A 15,920-nucleotide genomic window follows, 5' to 3' on the forward strand; every position below is an offset into this window, starting at 1 on the left:
TTTGATTGTCAGATTTGTTAGGATTTTGTGTTTGGTTGATTGGTCCATGTCAGATTTGTTTGTGTTTGAATAATAATCAAGTAAGTAATATTGTTGTTTGAGTGGAACTCTCATGAAGTACTGAGTTTCACTATCAAGTTATTTAATGAGTAATTGGCACAAGACTAATTTACTGTTAAATTTGTATGCTTATCCATTTTTTGGAGATTAATATTGGTAGATAATCTGTCCTTATCTTAATATGGGGTTAAAGTAGAGCTATTGTAAGTCCCCACTCCCACCTAAAATGATGTTGTTTGTTGTTCTTATGTTATGTTAGCTTTTTGTATCATTGTGAAAGATAAATTACTAAAAAGTGGTTATTTTATTGCTTCTCATGGAACAGAGGAGGAGAAAGCCGAAGAAAAAGTAGACATATTTATGCATTTCGGTGGGAGATTCAAAGAAAAACCAACTCTTCACTACAGAGGAATCCACATGGCCATTTTCAAGGAAAGAGTTGAAGATCAGTTATCCATAACAAACCTGTGCGGAATATTTAAAAATGTAGAAGAGCATGCAACTAGAGTTAGTTTTTGGTTTTGTGCCCCAACAGTTGACTTAGATGGTGCTTACATCCAATTAGCGACAATGATGATATTAAATTGATGAATGCAGCTTATTGGAAAGCTGCCAACAAGGCTAATTTATGCTTGCAGTAGGGATGAGCCATTTGAAAAAGATCCTGAAAATGATAGGGTAATTGTTAGTACAGTTGCTACAAATGATGGTGGGGTAGGAACAGTTACAATTGTTGGTAAGGTAAAGGACACTAAAGGGACATTTGATGATGATGAAGAGTTTGAATGGTTAAAGAAGGCGTTGAAAACAATAGAAGATGAAGATATTTTTGCACCCAACAAAGATACTATAGGAGACAACCAAAAATTTGATGGAGATAAGAAGAAAGCTGATGGCACCAAACCTGCCTAAAATTGCCTTTCCACATATTCTCATTTGCTGGGAAAAAAATGAAAAGATTCTTCCTAAAAATGGGGTTGCAAAGAAGAAAAAGGCTAGTAAAACCATTGTATGCAGAGGGCCTAATGTGATTCAGCAAATTCCATCTCAAATTTCAGCTCAAAAGCTATCTCAAGTGTCATCACAAGATGAAGCATTAAGCACTGCCATAGCTCAAGGTAACTAAAAAGTTGAATGAGAAAAGCCAACAGTAGAAGAACCAGCTTTGGGAGAAAATAGAGAAAGACTAGTGAATGACCAGGTGATTGAAGAGAATTGGCAAGAACCTGTAATTCCAGATGAAGAGTTGTCAGACAAATTTAGATATGATGGTGGAGAAGAGAATGATTGTCTTGACTTTAATCCTGATGGTTGGGCACAAGTTTACTAACTTTCGGGTGTTTAGGTTTGTGTTATGTGAATGGCTAGTTAGAGAGGGATATGAAACTTGTTGGGTGAAAAACTACTCCAAGAAAATTATTACCAAATGTGTAAAGGGCTATAGCTGGAGGATTCATGCAATACCAATTCAAAAGGAATCAACCTTTCAAATAAATTTCTTGAAGGGTGAACATGTGTGCGCTAGAGAATATAAAAACAAGCATGCAACAGCGACATATCTAAGCAACAAGTGTCAAGATAAGATCAGGGATAATAAAAAAATTGATTTGATGAGGCTAAAAACTAACATCAGAAGAGATTTAATGATCAATGTATCAATTGCTAAGGTTGGTAGAGCGAAGAGAAAGACAAAAGATATCATGCTTGGCACGGACATAGAACAATATCAAAAGTTGTGGAGTTATGCAGCCACTATCTGAGACATAAATCCTAGAAGCACTGTAAAAATTTAGATTGACAAACTAGTTGATGGTGTATAAGGGACATTTGAAAGGTTATATTATTACTTACATGCATGCAAACAGGGTTTCCTTGATGGTTAGACCAATAATTGGTCTAGATTGCTATTTACTGAATACTGCATTTAGTGGCCAATTACTGTCCATACTTGGCAGAGATGACAATGACAACATGGTACCTATAGCCTAGAACATGCCTTTCATTTCCTTTCCTTTGAACTGTTGGTTGAAATCTTAATACATAAGCCTCAAGCAAAACCTATGTTCACAATCTGTAAACAATTCATTCATAGCATGTACAAGCCCTTTCTGTTTATCTGAGATGAATGTCCAAGGGATGTTATCCCTCCCCAGGCCCAGATCAGCAAGTAGCAAATCCAAAAACTATTTCCATTAGTCGTACCTCTCTACCTCTACCACTGCAACTGCTATAGGTACTATGTTGTCATTGCCATCTTTGCCAAGTGCTAACAGTAATTGGCCACTAAATGCAGTCTTTGGAAAATAGCTATCTAGACCATCAAGGAAACCTTGCTTGCATGCATGTAAGTAATAACACAACCTTTCAAATCTCCCTCTTACACCATCAGTTGGCTTGTCAATCTGAATTTTACAATGCCTCAAGGATTAGTGTCTCAGATAGTGGTTGCATAACTCCACAGCTTTTGATATTGTTCCATGTCCGTGCCAAGCATCATATCTTTTGCCTTAATTGATACATTGATCATTGAATCTCTTTTGATGTCAATGTTCAACACCATCAAATCAATTTTTGGATTATCCTTGATCTTATCTTAATACTTGTTGCTTAGATATGTTGCTGTTACATGCTTCTTTTATATTCTCTAGCACACACATGCTCACCCTTCAAGAACTTTATTTGAAAGGTTGATTCATCTTGAATTGGCTTGCACGAATCCTCCAGCTACAGCCTTTTGCACATTCGGCAATAATTTTCTTGGAATAGTTTTTCACCCAAGAAGCTTCATATCCCTTTCTGACTAGCCATTCATGTAACACAAACATGAACACCCAAAAGTTAGTAAACTTGTGCCCAACTTTCAGCTCAAAGTGTGGCTTCCTAAACTCAACTACAGGATTAAAGTCAAGACAATCATTCTTTTCTCCACCATCATATCTAAATCTGTCCAGCAAGTCTTCATCTAGAATCACATGTTTTTGTTGATTCTCTTCAGCCACCAAGTCATTCACTAGCCTTTCTCTATCTTCTTCCAAAGCTGGTTCTTTTACTGTTGCTTTTTCTAGTTCAACTTTTGAGTTTCCTTGAGCTGTGGTAGTGCTTGATGCTTCATCTTGTGATGGAATTTGAGATGGTTTTTGAGCTGAAACTTGAGCTGGAATTTGCTGAATCACATTAGGCCCTCTGGATACAGTGGTTTTACTAGCCATTTTCTGCTTTACAACCCCACTTTTAGCAAGATTCTTTTCATCCTTTTTCCCAGCAAATGAGAATACGTGCAGAGGAAACTTTGAGGTAGGTTTGGTGCCATCAGCTTTCTTCTTGTCTTAATCAGATTTTTGGATGTCTCTGCAGCATCTTTCTTGGGTGATGCAATTTGCTGAATCACATTAGGCCCTCTGGATACAGTGGTTTTACTAGCCATTTTCTTCTTTGCAACCCCATTTTTAGCAAGATTCTTTTCATCTTTTTTCCCAACAAATGAGAATACGTGCAGAGGCAAATTTGGGGTGGGTTTGGTGCCATCAGCTTTCTTCTTGTCTCAATCAGATTTTTGGTTGTCTCCGCAACATCTTTCTTGGATGCACAAATATATTCATCTTCTATTGTTTCCAACCCCTCCTTTAACCATTCAGGCTCTTCATCATCATCAAACATCCCTATAGTGTCATTTACCTTACCAATACTTATAACTGTTCCTACCCTATCATCGTTTGTAGCAGCTGTGCCAGCAATTACCCTATCATTTTTAAGGTCTTTTTCAAATAGCTCATCCCCACTGCAAGTATAAATTAGCATTGTTGGCAGCTTTCAATAAACTACATTTACCAATTTAATATCATCATTGTCTCTAATTGGTTGTAGGCCACCATCCAAGTCAATTGTTAGGGCACAAAACCAAAAACTAACTCTGGTTGCATGCTCATCTACTTTTTTAAACATTCTGCACAGGCTTATTATGGATAACTGATCTTCAACTCTTTCCTTGAAAATGGCTATGTGGGTTCTTGTGTAGTGGAGAGTTGGTTTTACTTTGAATCTCCCACTAAAATGCATAAGTATGTCTACTTTTTTCTCGATTTTTTAAATAATTTATCTTTCACAATGATACAAAAAGTTAGCACAACATAAGTACAACACAGAAGGTCATTTTAGGTGGGATTGGGGACCACATTTGACTACAATAGCTCTACTTTAACCCCATATTAAGATAAGCAACGATAAGCATACAAATTTAACAGTAAGTTAGTCCTGTGCCAATTACTTATTAAATAACTTGACAGTGACACTAGTACTTCATGAAAGTTCCACTCAAGCAGAAATATGACTTACTTGAGTATTATTCGAACACAAACAAATCTGGCATGGATTAGTCAATCAAACACAAAACCCTACAAATTGACAATCAAAAATAAAAATTGCAAATTCAAGGCATAGATGATACTCAGTACATTGAAAACATTGTCTTCAGTAATTAATTAACTCACCATTGAATCTAAAATCAATAGATCATAATGAATAACCCAAAACCCTAATTGAAATAGATGAGAGATGACATACGCGCCTATTTTTCTTTGATTTTTTCGCAGCAAATATGCACTTCCTCTTATTTCCCTTCAATCTTATTGTTTGATTGAGATAAAGGCTGATCTCTCTCTCTTTCTCTCTCACACACACACTTAGGTTTTGTAACATAGTTATTAAAACCAACCTGGCAGGAGGATCGGGTTGGCGGATCAGTGGTTTAATTGGCGGGTCACAAGTTGAACTGTGGGTTGCACTATATAATAAAAAAAATATAATATAATTAAATAAGCATATAAATTATAATATAAGTACAGAAATTCTTAAATGTTAACAAGTCATATTCTATTCATATTTCATAGTTCATGCATACAAGCTATACCCATATGTGTTTCTTAGTTCATGAATACATATTGATATTATATACAAATATAAATGATAAATATACGTGTTAAAAAACAGAAAGAAATCCCTAATTTATCAAAAAGACGACAATGCCCATGCTGGTGTGGCTGGTCAAATTAAAAAATTGGGTAAAAAGGTTATTTTAGAAAAATTTTCAAAACCCATCGGATTCATAAAAAACCACTAGATTTAGCGGGTGACCGATTTGACCGTTTGAATCAAACGTTTCAAAGCGAATCATTTGCAACTCCGATCCAATTGCTAAACCAGTTCGATTTCATGATCGATCCATCAATTTGACCGGTTCAACCCCCGCCTGATCGGACCGAATTTAATAACTATGGTTTGTAAGGCCTTTCTCTCTCTCGCTCTTTTCATTTGTTTTACTAAAATGAAACTGATGAATCGTCGCAGATTTTGATGTTTCATATTAATTAAAACCATGAAATACCGGCACAGGGTTTTTTTTTTTTTTTTTTTTCTTTTGTAGAATAGCCATACCATACAAGGGGCATTTCTGTTTTTAATCCTGGAAACTACCCAAAATTTTCTTTACCATCCCGATGATCAACTACTTAGAAGGAAAAAAGAAGAAGAGAATAGCTATACCATACAAGGGGCATTTCTGTTCTTAATCCTGGAAACTACCCAAAATTTTCTTTGCCATCCCGATAACCAACTACTTAAAGAAGAAGAAGAAGAAAAAAGGAGACGGACTTTCGGCAATCGTTTTTATTGGCCCGTCGACTACGCATTTGAGCTTCACGTGCTTTAGCATATCGAGAAGGAAGCAAAAAACCAATTGGTAGAATAGAGACATTCCTTTGCTTCCACCAGCTGATGCAGCAGGGCTGGCTCAATTATGAGACCAACTACCTGTATAGATTCTGCAACACTTCAGCTTGCTTTTTTTGAATTTTCTACTTGCATTGACAAGCTTGTAACTTGTACAATAAAATCTACTGGCCCCAAGGTGGCCTAATGAGAAATTCAGCACCAAGAATGCTAGCCAGAACCACCACCGCCACAGCTTACGTAGCTGACCTTTTGCAAAACTGCCTCAATAACAAAGCCCACATTGGTGGGAAGATCCTTCATGCCCACATACTTCGTATTGGGGCCTTCGCAGATACTTTTCTTGCCAACCGCCTTGTTGAATTGTACTCAAAATGTGGTCAATTAGTTAGTGCTCGTTTGGTGTTTGATCGAATGCCTCAGAGAAATATTTACTCTTGCAATGCAATGTTAAGTTGTTATTGTAAAGAGAAACAATTAGAGGATGCCCATGAACTTTTTGTTAGAATGCCCGAGAGGAATAGTGTGTCGTGGAACACGATGATTAGTGCGTTGGTTCGGAATGGTTATGAAAGAAGAAGTTTGGAGTTTTATCAAATGATGAGGTTAGGTGGTTTTGAGCCGACCCGTTTCACGTTGGCTAGTGTTTTGAGTGCTTGTGGTGGCTTGGGGGAAAGAATGTGTGGAAAAGAGTGTCATGGAGTTGCTATTAAACTTGGTTTAGACACGAATGTGTATGTGGGGAATGCTTCGTTGGGGATGTATGCAAAGTGTGGGATGGTGGGGGATGCAGTTAAGGCTTTTTGGGACTTGACGGAGCCAAATGAGATCTCGTTCACTGCATTGATGGGAGGGCTAGTTGAGGCTGATCGAATTGAGGAGGCATTTGACATGTTTAAATTGATGCACAGGAATGGGATTAGAATTGATTCTGTTTCATTGTCTAGTGTTCTGGGTGTTTGTGCCAAAGGTGTGAGTGGGGACTTTGGAGCAATTAGCGATGATGATTGCGAACTACATATTGTACCAGGGAAACAAATTCATGGCCTTACTGTAAAACTTGGCTTTGAAAACGATCTTCATCTGAGCAATTCGTTGCTTGACATGTATGCCAAAAATGGAGATATGGACAGTGCTGAAATGGCTTTCGCTAATTTATCCGAGGTTAGTGTTGTTTCTTGGAACATTATGATAGGAGGGTATGGACAAAAAGATGAAAAAGAGAAAGCAATGCAATATATGGAATGGATGCAGAGTAGTGGTTTTGAACCTGATGATGTCACTCACATCAACATGCTTGTAGCTTGTATTAAGTGTGGGGATGTTAAAACTGCACGTATGATATTTGACAGGTTGGAACATCAGAGCTTAAGCTCATGGAATGCTTTACTCTCAGGATATACACAAAATGGCTACCATAGGGAAACAGTGAATCTTTTCGGAGAAATGCAATTTCAAAATGTGCAACCTGATCGAACTACATTGGCAATACTATTGAGTTCCTGTGCTGCATTAGGTCATTTGGAGACTGGAAGGCAAGCCCATGCCTGCTTGATAAAACCTGGATTCCATACTGACACTTATGTCGGTAGTGGACTTATTGGCATGTACTTGAAGTGTGGTAGGGTTGCTGGTGCAAAACATGTTTTTAATGGGGTTCATCTGTTAGACACTGTCTGTTGGAATTCTATGATAGCAGGGTTATCCTTCAATTCAATGGATGGAGAAGCTTTTAGTATTTTTATTGAAATGCTTAGAAAGGGAACATTGCCCACTGAATTCTCTTATGCCACTGTGTTGAGCTGTTGTGCAAAACTATCTTCTTTGTCCCAGGGGAAGCCAGTTCATGGTCTAATAGTGAAGGATGGATATGCAGATGATGTTTTTGTGGGCAGTGCACTTGTTGATATGTATTCTAAGTGTGGCAACATTTGTGAGGCCAGACAGTTTTTTAATTTGATGCCTTTCAAAAATACAGTTACTTGGAATGAGATGCTACATGGGTATGCACAGAATGGGTGTGGAGATGAAGCTGTTTGCGTTTATAGACAAATGATTCAATCAGGTGCCAGACCAGATGACATAACATTTGTTGCTGTTTTGACTGCGTGTAGCCATTCTGGATTGGTGGATCCTGGGATTACTATATTCAATTCAATGCAGAAAAAACATGGAGTGGAACCACTTCCAGATCATTACACTTGCATAATTGATTCACTTGGTCGGGCTGGACGGTTTAATGAACTAGAATCAATCATTAATAAGATGCCATACAAAGATGACCCAGTGGTTTGGGAAGTTCTGCTTAGTTCTTGCCGGGTTCATAGTAATGTAAGCTTAGCAAGAAGAGCAGCAGATGAACTTTTCCGCCTAGACCAAAAGAATTCTGCTCCTTATGTACTTTTGGCCAATATGTATGCATCATTAGGAAGGTGGGATGACGCAAATGATGTTAGGAGCATGATGATCGAACAGCAAGTGCGTAAGGATCCAGGTTATAGCTGGGTTGAGCAGGAAAAGAGTGATGTGTGCAGACTTGGCTAAAATCTGTACTAAATGAGGAATCCGATGGTGCTACAATGCTGAATATCATACTTCAGTTTAATATCTGCTTAAATTGCAGTCTGGCCTGACAGGATGCTCTTCTTTCTCATTTTAGGGTGTGGAATCTGAGTAGAAAGGAATGTAAGGGCTTAATGGTTTAATCCTTTCTATGAAGAACAATAGTGCCTGAAATATGAAGGAAAATTATGAGTCATTGGCTCAGACACTTTCTTGAGAGTTCTCATTAGGATGCTTGTTGTAGGTCAATTGATATAAAGTCTGCCCAAAAAGCTGCGTCATTATTTTTCTACATACAAGAAGGCACAGCAGAGCTCCGATTGACAATGACAACTGACGTGGAGAGGATAACAAAAGCCACTTCGGTATGTTTGACCCTCAGAGCACAAATCCCAAAGTTTGCTTCATAAATGATTCAGGTTCTTGTTCTGCTCCCGTAGCCATATTATGGTTACCTACAGTTATGTATGAAGCGCTGAATTGGAGAATTTAGAGTTAAGACGGTCTGCAGTCTTTGGCATAAAGATTAGGGAATCCTAAAATCCTCTTCGCTGCTTTTCTTGAACTCTGATAGAATGTTTATTAATCTCTACAGGCAAAACAAGACTTGCATGTACAAGTAAAAGCCGTTGAAGCTGCTCAAAAGGCAATGTAACTGTAATGGATACATGTCATTTAGTTTCCTGCGTGGCAGAGTACCGCATGCTCAGCTGTCTCATCCATTCTCTGGTATTATACTTGCTGCTTGAAAATCTTTATATCATATAAAGCTAATAATTAATTCATTAACGTTTTAGTTTCTTCTAATTCTGTTTTTTTGATGTGCTAATATCAGAAGTGGTTTGTCATTGGGTTTCTCCATTTCAGCTGCTTGCATATGACATTCTGAGATAGCTTCTGATTATATCTTTTCTCCATTGCAATGACAGTTGTTAAGCATTGATTTATGGACATAAAGTTAAGCCAGGGTCCTGGAATAAACTTTTTATAGATACATGTATATGGTTGATCTATCGATGTTTTTGTTCACTCTATTGGCAATTGCATTTTCCTATCTAAAAGAGAAATCTCCAGATGCTGGTTGTAATACCTTAGTTGGTATTGTTAATATGTGATAGAAATTATGTATTCTCAAGCATTTAGAGATTAGAAAAGATTTAATAGTGTTTGAACAAGCAAGTGTATATAGCTTTCTGGGTGCATCTACTAGATATAAGAGGAACTTCTTTCCTGCTACAAATAGTACGCCGGGCAGTATTTTAGCTTATGATTTTTGTCTTTGACTAACTGATTGGGTTTGTCAAAAGAGAATCATTGAGTACTATTACCGATAAAAAAAAAAATAATACTACTTGCTGTAAAAACAAAAATAAAATCATTCCCAGCATCTTATACCCAACCTAATGAGCTGAAGCTGTAACATCTCTTGTCCATAACAGCATGCAACTCTCTCAATAAATGACTGCTGCTGGGATATTTTATTTTGAATGCCTTGTATAATCTCCAAATTCTAGCTACATCTTCTTTCTGTCTATGGATGATACTACATTTCATGTCTGTAGTACATATTCTTCTCTTTGGTTTCTGAGCAATTAAAGTATCACCCTCCCTTAATTGAGAAACCATGCAAGATCTTTTGTCAATTGATGTGGTCTGTCCCAAGTTGCTTTTAGCATGGCCTGACATTGGTTAGGTTAATGAAGTTATATCTCACAAATTGCGTTGGTGCAAGAATTTTGGTATGTTTTTAGTTACACAGAGGCTTGCAAACTTCAGGCCGCTGTAGCCTATTACATTTTAATCATCTGACACTCTGTTTAAGTCACTATATATGCAGGACATACGTAATTAAGTTTTTTCTGTTAAGAACCTACTTTTGTGAGATTCTAGCCAAGTCTTTTTACTTATCAAATTGTTTTTGTTGGTGGATAACAAATTAGAGCTTTTCTAGATCTAATTTGTAATTCAAGTAGCTGTTCAATCTGTGTCAATTGCATGCTTGTTAAGTGAAGGCATCTGGTGTTTCAGGGAGATCATAAGTGAGAGTGGGCTTAGGTTGATGCGGAATTAGCACTATGGACTAAATTCCTGGTTCTGTTTCCTATTAATCTATCAGCTTGGTCTGCTTCGTGTAGTCTATGTTTTATTTACTTGTACCAGTGACATAGCAAGTACAGTGCCTTGCCTCAACATTTATACTTCGGCTGGTGTGTCATCTGAAATGGTTTGCATATAGAAAGGATCTCCTGTTGTTGAGGTTCCATTATTTTTCATTTCTTCTTTGAACTGTTATTGTTTGTTTCATCTTTTATGTTGTTTAATTTTTGCTGAAAGGAATTGATAAAGGGTTTACGGTGTCATGGTTGGCGTGCAGTATGAGAGATTACTACCATTAATATTGTAGATTTAACAACTGTAGCAGTTACAAGAAAGAATTATTGGCAACATGTTACAAACAGAAGACTTTTAAAATGAATGTTTTGCCTATGTTAAGCAATGTGCTCTAACGTTTTTGTTTCTTGTATTTAGGTGAAATTGTCTTGAGGTGACGTATGATTGTTTGTTGGCAAAACCTGATGATTTCCAATGCTGGGTTAGTCCAATGATTCTTTCCACTACCAGTTAAGATGTGCTAAAGAAAGACAAAAATGCTGAAGTTTTAATTGTGGCTTTCATACTTTTTAGTCAATAATCTGTTCAATTTTGTGCTGAACTATAAATAGGAGAGGCAAGTCAGCTATATCGTGCCTGCCTGAACCTGCTAAGAAGATAAAGTTCTAAATTTGAAATTTTAACCAGTGGCAAAAGTAAATTGCATTTCCTTTCGTTTCCAAATGGACTTCTAGGAAAATAAATCTATAGCTTTTATTGGACACTGTTTTCCATTTGTTTTCAGTGTTATTGTGATCACTCCAAGTTGTAACTTATGCTTCAAAAAGTTGACTTAGGGCACACTTAACCTAGTAGCATTATTCACAAAGTTTCAATGGATATGTAGTGTTTCAGCCTAAAATGTATAAGAATAAAATGATGCATGGAAAAAATTTCAGAGGCCTTTTCACCATTTGAGCCAAACTAAAGCAAACAAAACTGTTAGTGCTTTTATTAATACTATAACAACTAACATGACAAACAATTGTGCTATGATCATTGTATGTATAAAGAATTGTGATGTTGGCACTTCACTTTTGTTACTGGTACTTCACTCTTTCTGTGATAGTTTCGAAATGAAGAAGTGAAGTTCCACTAACAAAAGGTGGAGTAAGTAACAACATCCCCTCTGCAAAAGAAATATATAAATGTTCCAAATGTGAAAAGGCAAAAACAAGATTTATGGCAAGTAAATGCCTAACATGACAACCTGCAGACAGACTTGATCTCTTGTTATCTCACACATTATACTTTGACAATCATCGACCTCTCAGGTTGACAGGCTCCAAATCAGACCGGAATGGGAAAACATCAGCAGCAAAACAGAGGCCATCAAGCAGCTCAATCTCATTGTAACTAGAATCTTGCAGCTTGTAGAATATCATTTTTCTGAAGGCCTTCAGAAGAGCTACATCTGCATTGTAGAAACCTGCTGGGGAGGGAAATGATACCTCCTTTGCAAGCAAATCAATATTCACTTCTTTTATCAATTTCCATCTGGGATGTTTCCGGTCTAAAACACCCCATAAGTGTATATGCCCTTCCGGTGTTTTGCAAATGAATCCAAGTTTTCCTTGATACTCTACAAGTTGCTTGCATGAGTACTCGCAATTCTTGCATACAAGCTCAGGCAATGGAAAGGTGTGGTAAGTTTCTTGTTCATGATTGAAGGCAAGGACGTTATCATCAGTTGTGAGCCAGTATATCAATCCACTTGCATAAACAGACTGGTTATTGTCAAACATTTCCCCATGTGGCAACAAGATGTCCTCTGCTCTCCTCCATGACCATCTCTCTGAGTCAAAAATCTCGCAGTGGTAATTATAGAAATCCGGTCGCCTAAAACGTGGGAAATTGAAAGAAACCATGAGAATATGTAATCATTTTAGTTGATTACTGTGAGTGATGCATGAATTCTGATAGAGACTGAAAAAGTTACAAAACTTTTAAAGAGAGGGAAGAACAAAAATTTGCAGCTCATAGCTTATTTGCACATGGAAGTTTATCTGGAAATAGATATCAACAACATCATCAGAGTATCACTTGGTTGTTGGAAGGAATATAAGGATTATTAGTTGTTGGAAATTTTGTGACTTAAATAGATAATGCAAGCAAATCTTCCCAATGTTGTTATTTTTCATAAAATTTGACAGTTAACATATGGGAAAAAAAAAGTTATTTCACTATCCTAAAGCAAAGTGATATATGTGTTTCAAAATAATTAACGTTAAGGAAGTTAATCAGTAATGCTTGATATTTTTTCAATGGGCAGCTTAATTTCAGAAAAGCAACAAACAATCGAAAAATATTTTATCGAACGAAATCTAAGAATGAGCTGCTGAATTCATTGAAGTTTTTCAGAACTTCTATTATCTAGTCTGCTAAGGGGACAATTTTATTTTCTCTGACCCATGTACTTGACAGTTTGTCAATTACTAGTCAAATTCCTCCAAAAAAAAAAAAAAATCCTAGTCAATCAACAGTAACAGATTATTAACATTAGTGCGACAGAAAAAATGGAAAAAAATCATCAATACTTACGAAACTTGTGGCCGTGAAATCCTGATAATTTTGTACCATAAAGGGTTGGAACGTAGCACCACCAAAGCAACTTTTAGAGTTGTTAGTCGCAACTTTGGATTAGGTAAATTTTGCCATTGCTGTGTACTAGGTTTGTACACGTAGTATCGATATTCTTTACCTTTTCGTCTCACACAACACAAAATTCCTTGCTTCGAAGAAGCTTGAATATTCATATCATCAGCCGGAGTTGGGGTTGATATTCTGATGCAGGTTTGATCATGCCCTTCTGGTGGCTGAGAATTGAACGACACAAACCGGAATTGATGCCGGTTTGCAACAAGATTTTGAATCAAGTAGCCATAGACATTGGAGGTATTTTTGCAGTAGCTAGGCATGAAATTTGACTCGTAAACAAGTCGATTCCAATCTTTGGATACCAATTTGCAAGTATCCAATGTGTTTAGTGAAGCTCGAGCAAGGATTTCGAATATTAAATCGGAATAAAGATTTGAAAAATCCATAATTGCAATGCCAAAGAACTTTTTCCCTGCCAGAATAGCCTGATTATTGACGGTATTTATAGACTTGAGAAGCAGAAACTTCAAGTTAAAGTAATAATAGACTATCTGCTAATTATTCTTTTTGCAGGCTCAGACCGCGCTTACGGTAATTTATATGGGTAGACTAGGTTCAATTGTTGTGTTTGTGTTTTCCTTTTATTCTTTTTTTTTTTTGTTTGTTTGAATCCACTTTGGAATGGGATCAATTATTTTCCAAGTTAGATACGCTATAAGCTTGAATCCACTTTTATTACTTTTGTTTGATCCCAAGTTATTCCTAACCGCCGTAAGTTTCCCAACCTAACCCACTTTGCATATTACCAAATACACAAATTTGTGAATTTGTGTCAATTAGTATTACTGAGCAACAATTTTATATTTACCACTCTTTAAGGAATTGTATGTCTTTATACATTTGTCTCGTAAATGCACTCTAACACGTTATTATGATTATTAGTGTTTAATTTGTTCTTGGAAAATAGCCCTCTCCGTACTCCTCCCCCAACTGTCAAGCAGCCCTACCTTAACCTCTCTTACCCTAACTACTGGATTCTACCTTAACTCCCCCTCGCCTTGACTACTTCAAATCCTGAACCTAGTTGTGAGTGGAAAGGATTCTAAGAGTTCTGACTCTCAACTATCATTATTCTATTGTGTATATGATTCGAATTCTACTTTTAGTAGCGAGAAAGATTTCAAGTGTCCTACCTTGGCTACTGAATAGTTCTATTGAACTACATTATTATTGGGAATAGTCAATTGAATGAATCTTTGAGGCAAAATAATACGTGTTGATCGCTCAAATATGCCCCCGCATGAATGGTCCAGCGGTAGCACCTCCAACTGGTGACCCCTAAGGTCCCAGGTTCGAGTTTCTGCTCTGCTGGATTTCTCCGAGCACATATCGTCCTTGGGTCGGGCTGGGCCGCCGGACCTGGACAACAGGGGATTAGTCGGGCCCCGTCCGGATTGATCCGGACACTCCTGTGTCGAAAAAAAAAAAAAAAAAAGGATCGCTCAAATATGGATCACTAATTAGTCAGTATTGATTAAAAACGCTAAGTACCTTTGTGCTCCTTTACTTAATATCTTTCTAACCAAATTTTCGAAATAAGAGCAGACGAATCTAGCCTACCATTCACGTCCAATTTTAGGGTTGCTTCTCCAGGAATACGAAACTCCACCATTATCATCTTACAATATAATTGAGCATGGTATCGACCTAACCAATCCATTCTCAAGATAACGTTATACCCCTTAATGGTTAAACTCATCAAATCTGTCAATAGTTTACGCTCTTCAACCCATATCTCACAATTTTTATACATCAAGTTGGCCATCAAACATTGGTCCCTAGTAGGTGTCCCGACCTCTAGATCATATGGCAATTTAACAGGTTTCACATCTAAATCACACATAAAATCAGGGTTTACGAAAGAATGGGTTGCACCCAGATCAATTAAAACCTTAGCTAGGCGATGGTAAATAGGGATCGTACCTTCTATCACATCAGAAGGGTCAGGGACTTGTTGCTAGTCTAGAGAAAATGCCCTAATTGGCACTTTAGGTCAACTTCCTCCTGTACTTGTTTGCCTAGAAACTGGTTTATTTGACCTTTGAATTTCACTCTCTGTACGGTTCCTCTTGGGGTAGTTAGCCACCTGGTGTTCAGTACTTCTGCAGTGTAAACACTTCCCTGTCTTTTTCCAACAGTTATCTATCTCATGTCCTTGCTTCCCACAATATCCACGAGTTTCGTGAGGAGTTCGCAATTGGTCTCCCTTTGAGGCAGTCCCTGGGTGCCCTTGTCCACCTTGTACTCCATTCGATGGAGCTCACTTCTGTAGCCCTGGTATCTTAATTCCAGCAGCTCATCTTCCCATCTTTGGCTGCAGTGTAACTTTATTAACCTGTCCTAAGGTGCCACTCGGCGCACCTTTTTTTCTTGCCTGGAAGGCTTTCACTTGACGCCGGGCGCTCTCAACCCTCTGAGCTTTCTCTAAAGCATAGATAAAAGTGTCAATTTGAGCCGCTGCTAACACCTCTTGGATCTCTACATTCAATTCCTGAACAAATCGCCTTACCTTCTTTCTCTCAGTCATCACCAATTCAGGGACAAATTTAGATAGTTTAATGAACTGGGTCTTATATTCGGCTACGCTCATGCTGTCTTGTCGCAGCTTAATGAAATTATCCTCCCGTTTCTCTTGAATCAAAGGAAGAAGGTATTTGTCATTGAACTCCCTCACAAAATTTGCCCAAGTCCATTGGGTTTGGTCTTTTTCCCACTTAGCTCTCACTACATTCCACCATACTCGAGCCGTTCCCTTGAATTGGAAA

At 37.5% G+C, this 15,920-nt stretch overlaps 2 protein-coding genes across 3 annotated transcripts; one reads left to right on the forward strand and one right to left on the reverse strand.

Moving 5' to 3' along the window:
• The first annotated feature begins 5,971 nt into the window (after window positions 1–5,971).
• Window positions 5,972–12,127, forward strand: LOC113775963 (pentatricopeptide repeat-containing protein At4g20770-like). Of its 2 annotated transcripts, none has more exons than XM_027321025.1 (4): window positions 5,972–8,765; window positions 8,942–9,075; window positions 10,876–10,939; window positions 11,772–12,127. In XM_027321025.1, the coding sequence occupies exon 1, from the start codon at window positions 5,992–5,994 to the stop codon at window positions 8,326–8,328; it is 2,337 nt and encodes a 778-aa protein (XP_027176826.1). In that variant the 5' UTR covers window positions 5,972–5,991; the 3' UTR covers window positions 8,329–8,765; window positions 8,942–9,075; window positions 10,876–10,939; window positions 11,772–12,127. The 2 variants fall into 2 exon arrangements, with proteins under 2 accessions (XP_027176826.1, XP_027176827.1); XM_027321026.1 differs by having other exon boundaries at window positions 5,972–8,711.
• LOC113774204 lies at window positions 11,757–12,365 on the reverse strand. Its single transcript, XM_027318765.1, has one exon. It carries the CDS (start codon window positions 12,363–12,365, stop codon window positions 11,757–11,759), a length of 609 nt encoding a protein of 202 aa, XP_027174566.1.
• Window positions 12,366–15,920: the final 3,555 nt, after the last annotated feature.

This window comes from Coffea eugenioides, chromosome 6 (assembly GCF_003713205.1).
Source record: "Coffea eugenioides isolate CCC68of chromosome 6, Ceug_1.0, whole genome shotgun sequence".
Taxonomy (NCBI): Eukaryota; Viridiplantae; Streptophyta; class Magnoliopsida; order Gentianales; family Rubiaceae; genus Coffea; species Coffea eugenioides.

Bases quoted from the DNA above. Each gene is read 5' to 3' on its own strand.
- LOC113775963 (XM_027321025.1), top strand. From the start codon at position 5,992: ATGCTAGCCAGAACCACCACCGCCACAGCTTACGTAGCTGACCTTTTG.
- LOC113774204 (XM_027318765.1), bottom strand. From the start codon at position 12,365: ATGGTTTCTTTCAATTTCCCACGTTTTAGGCGACCGGATTTCTATAAT.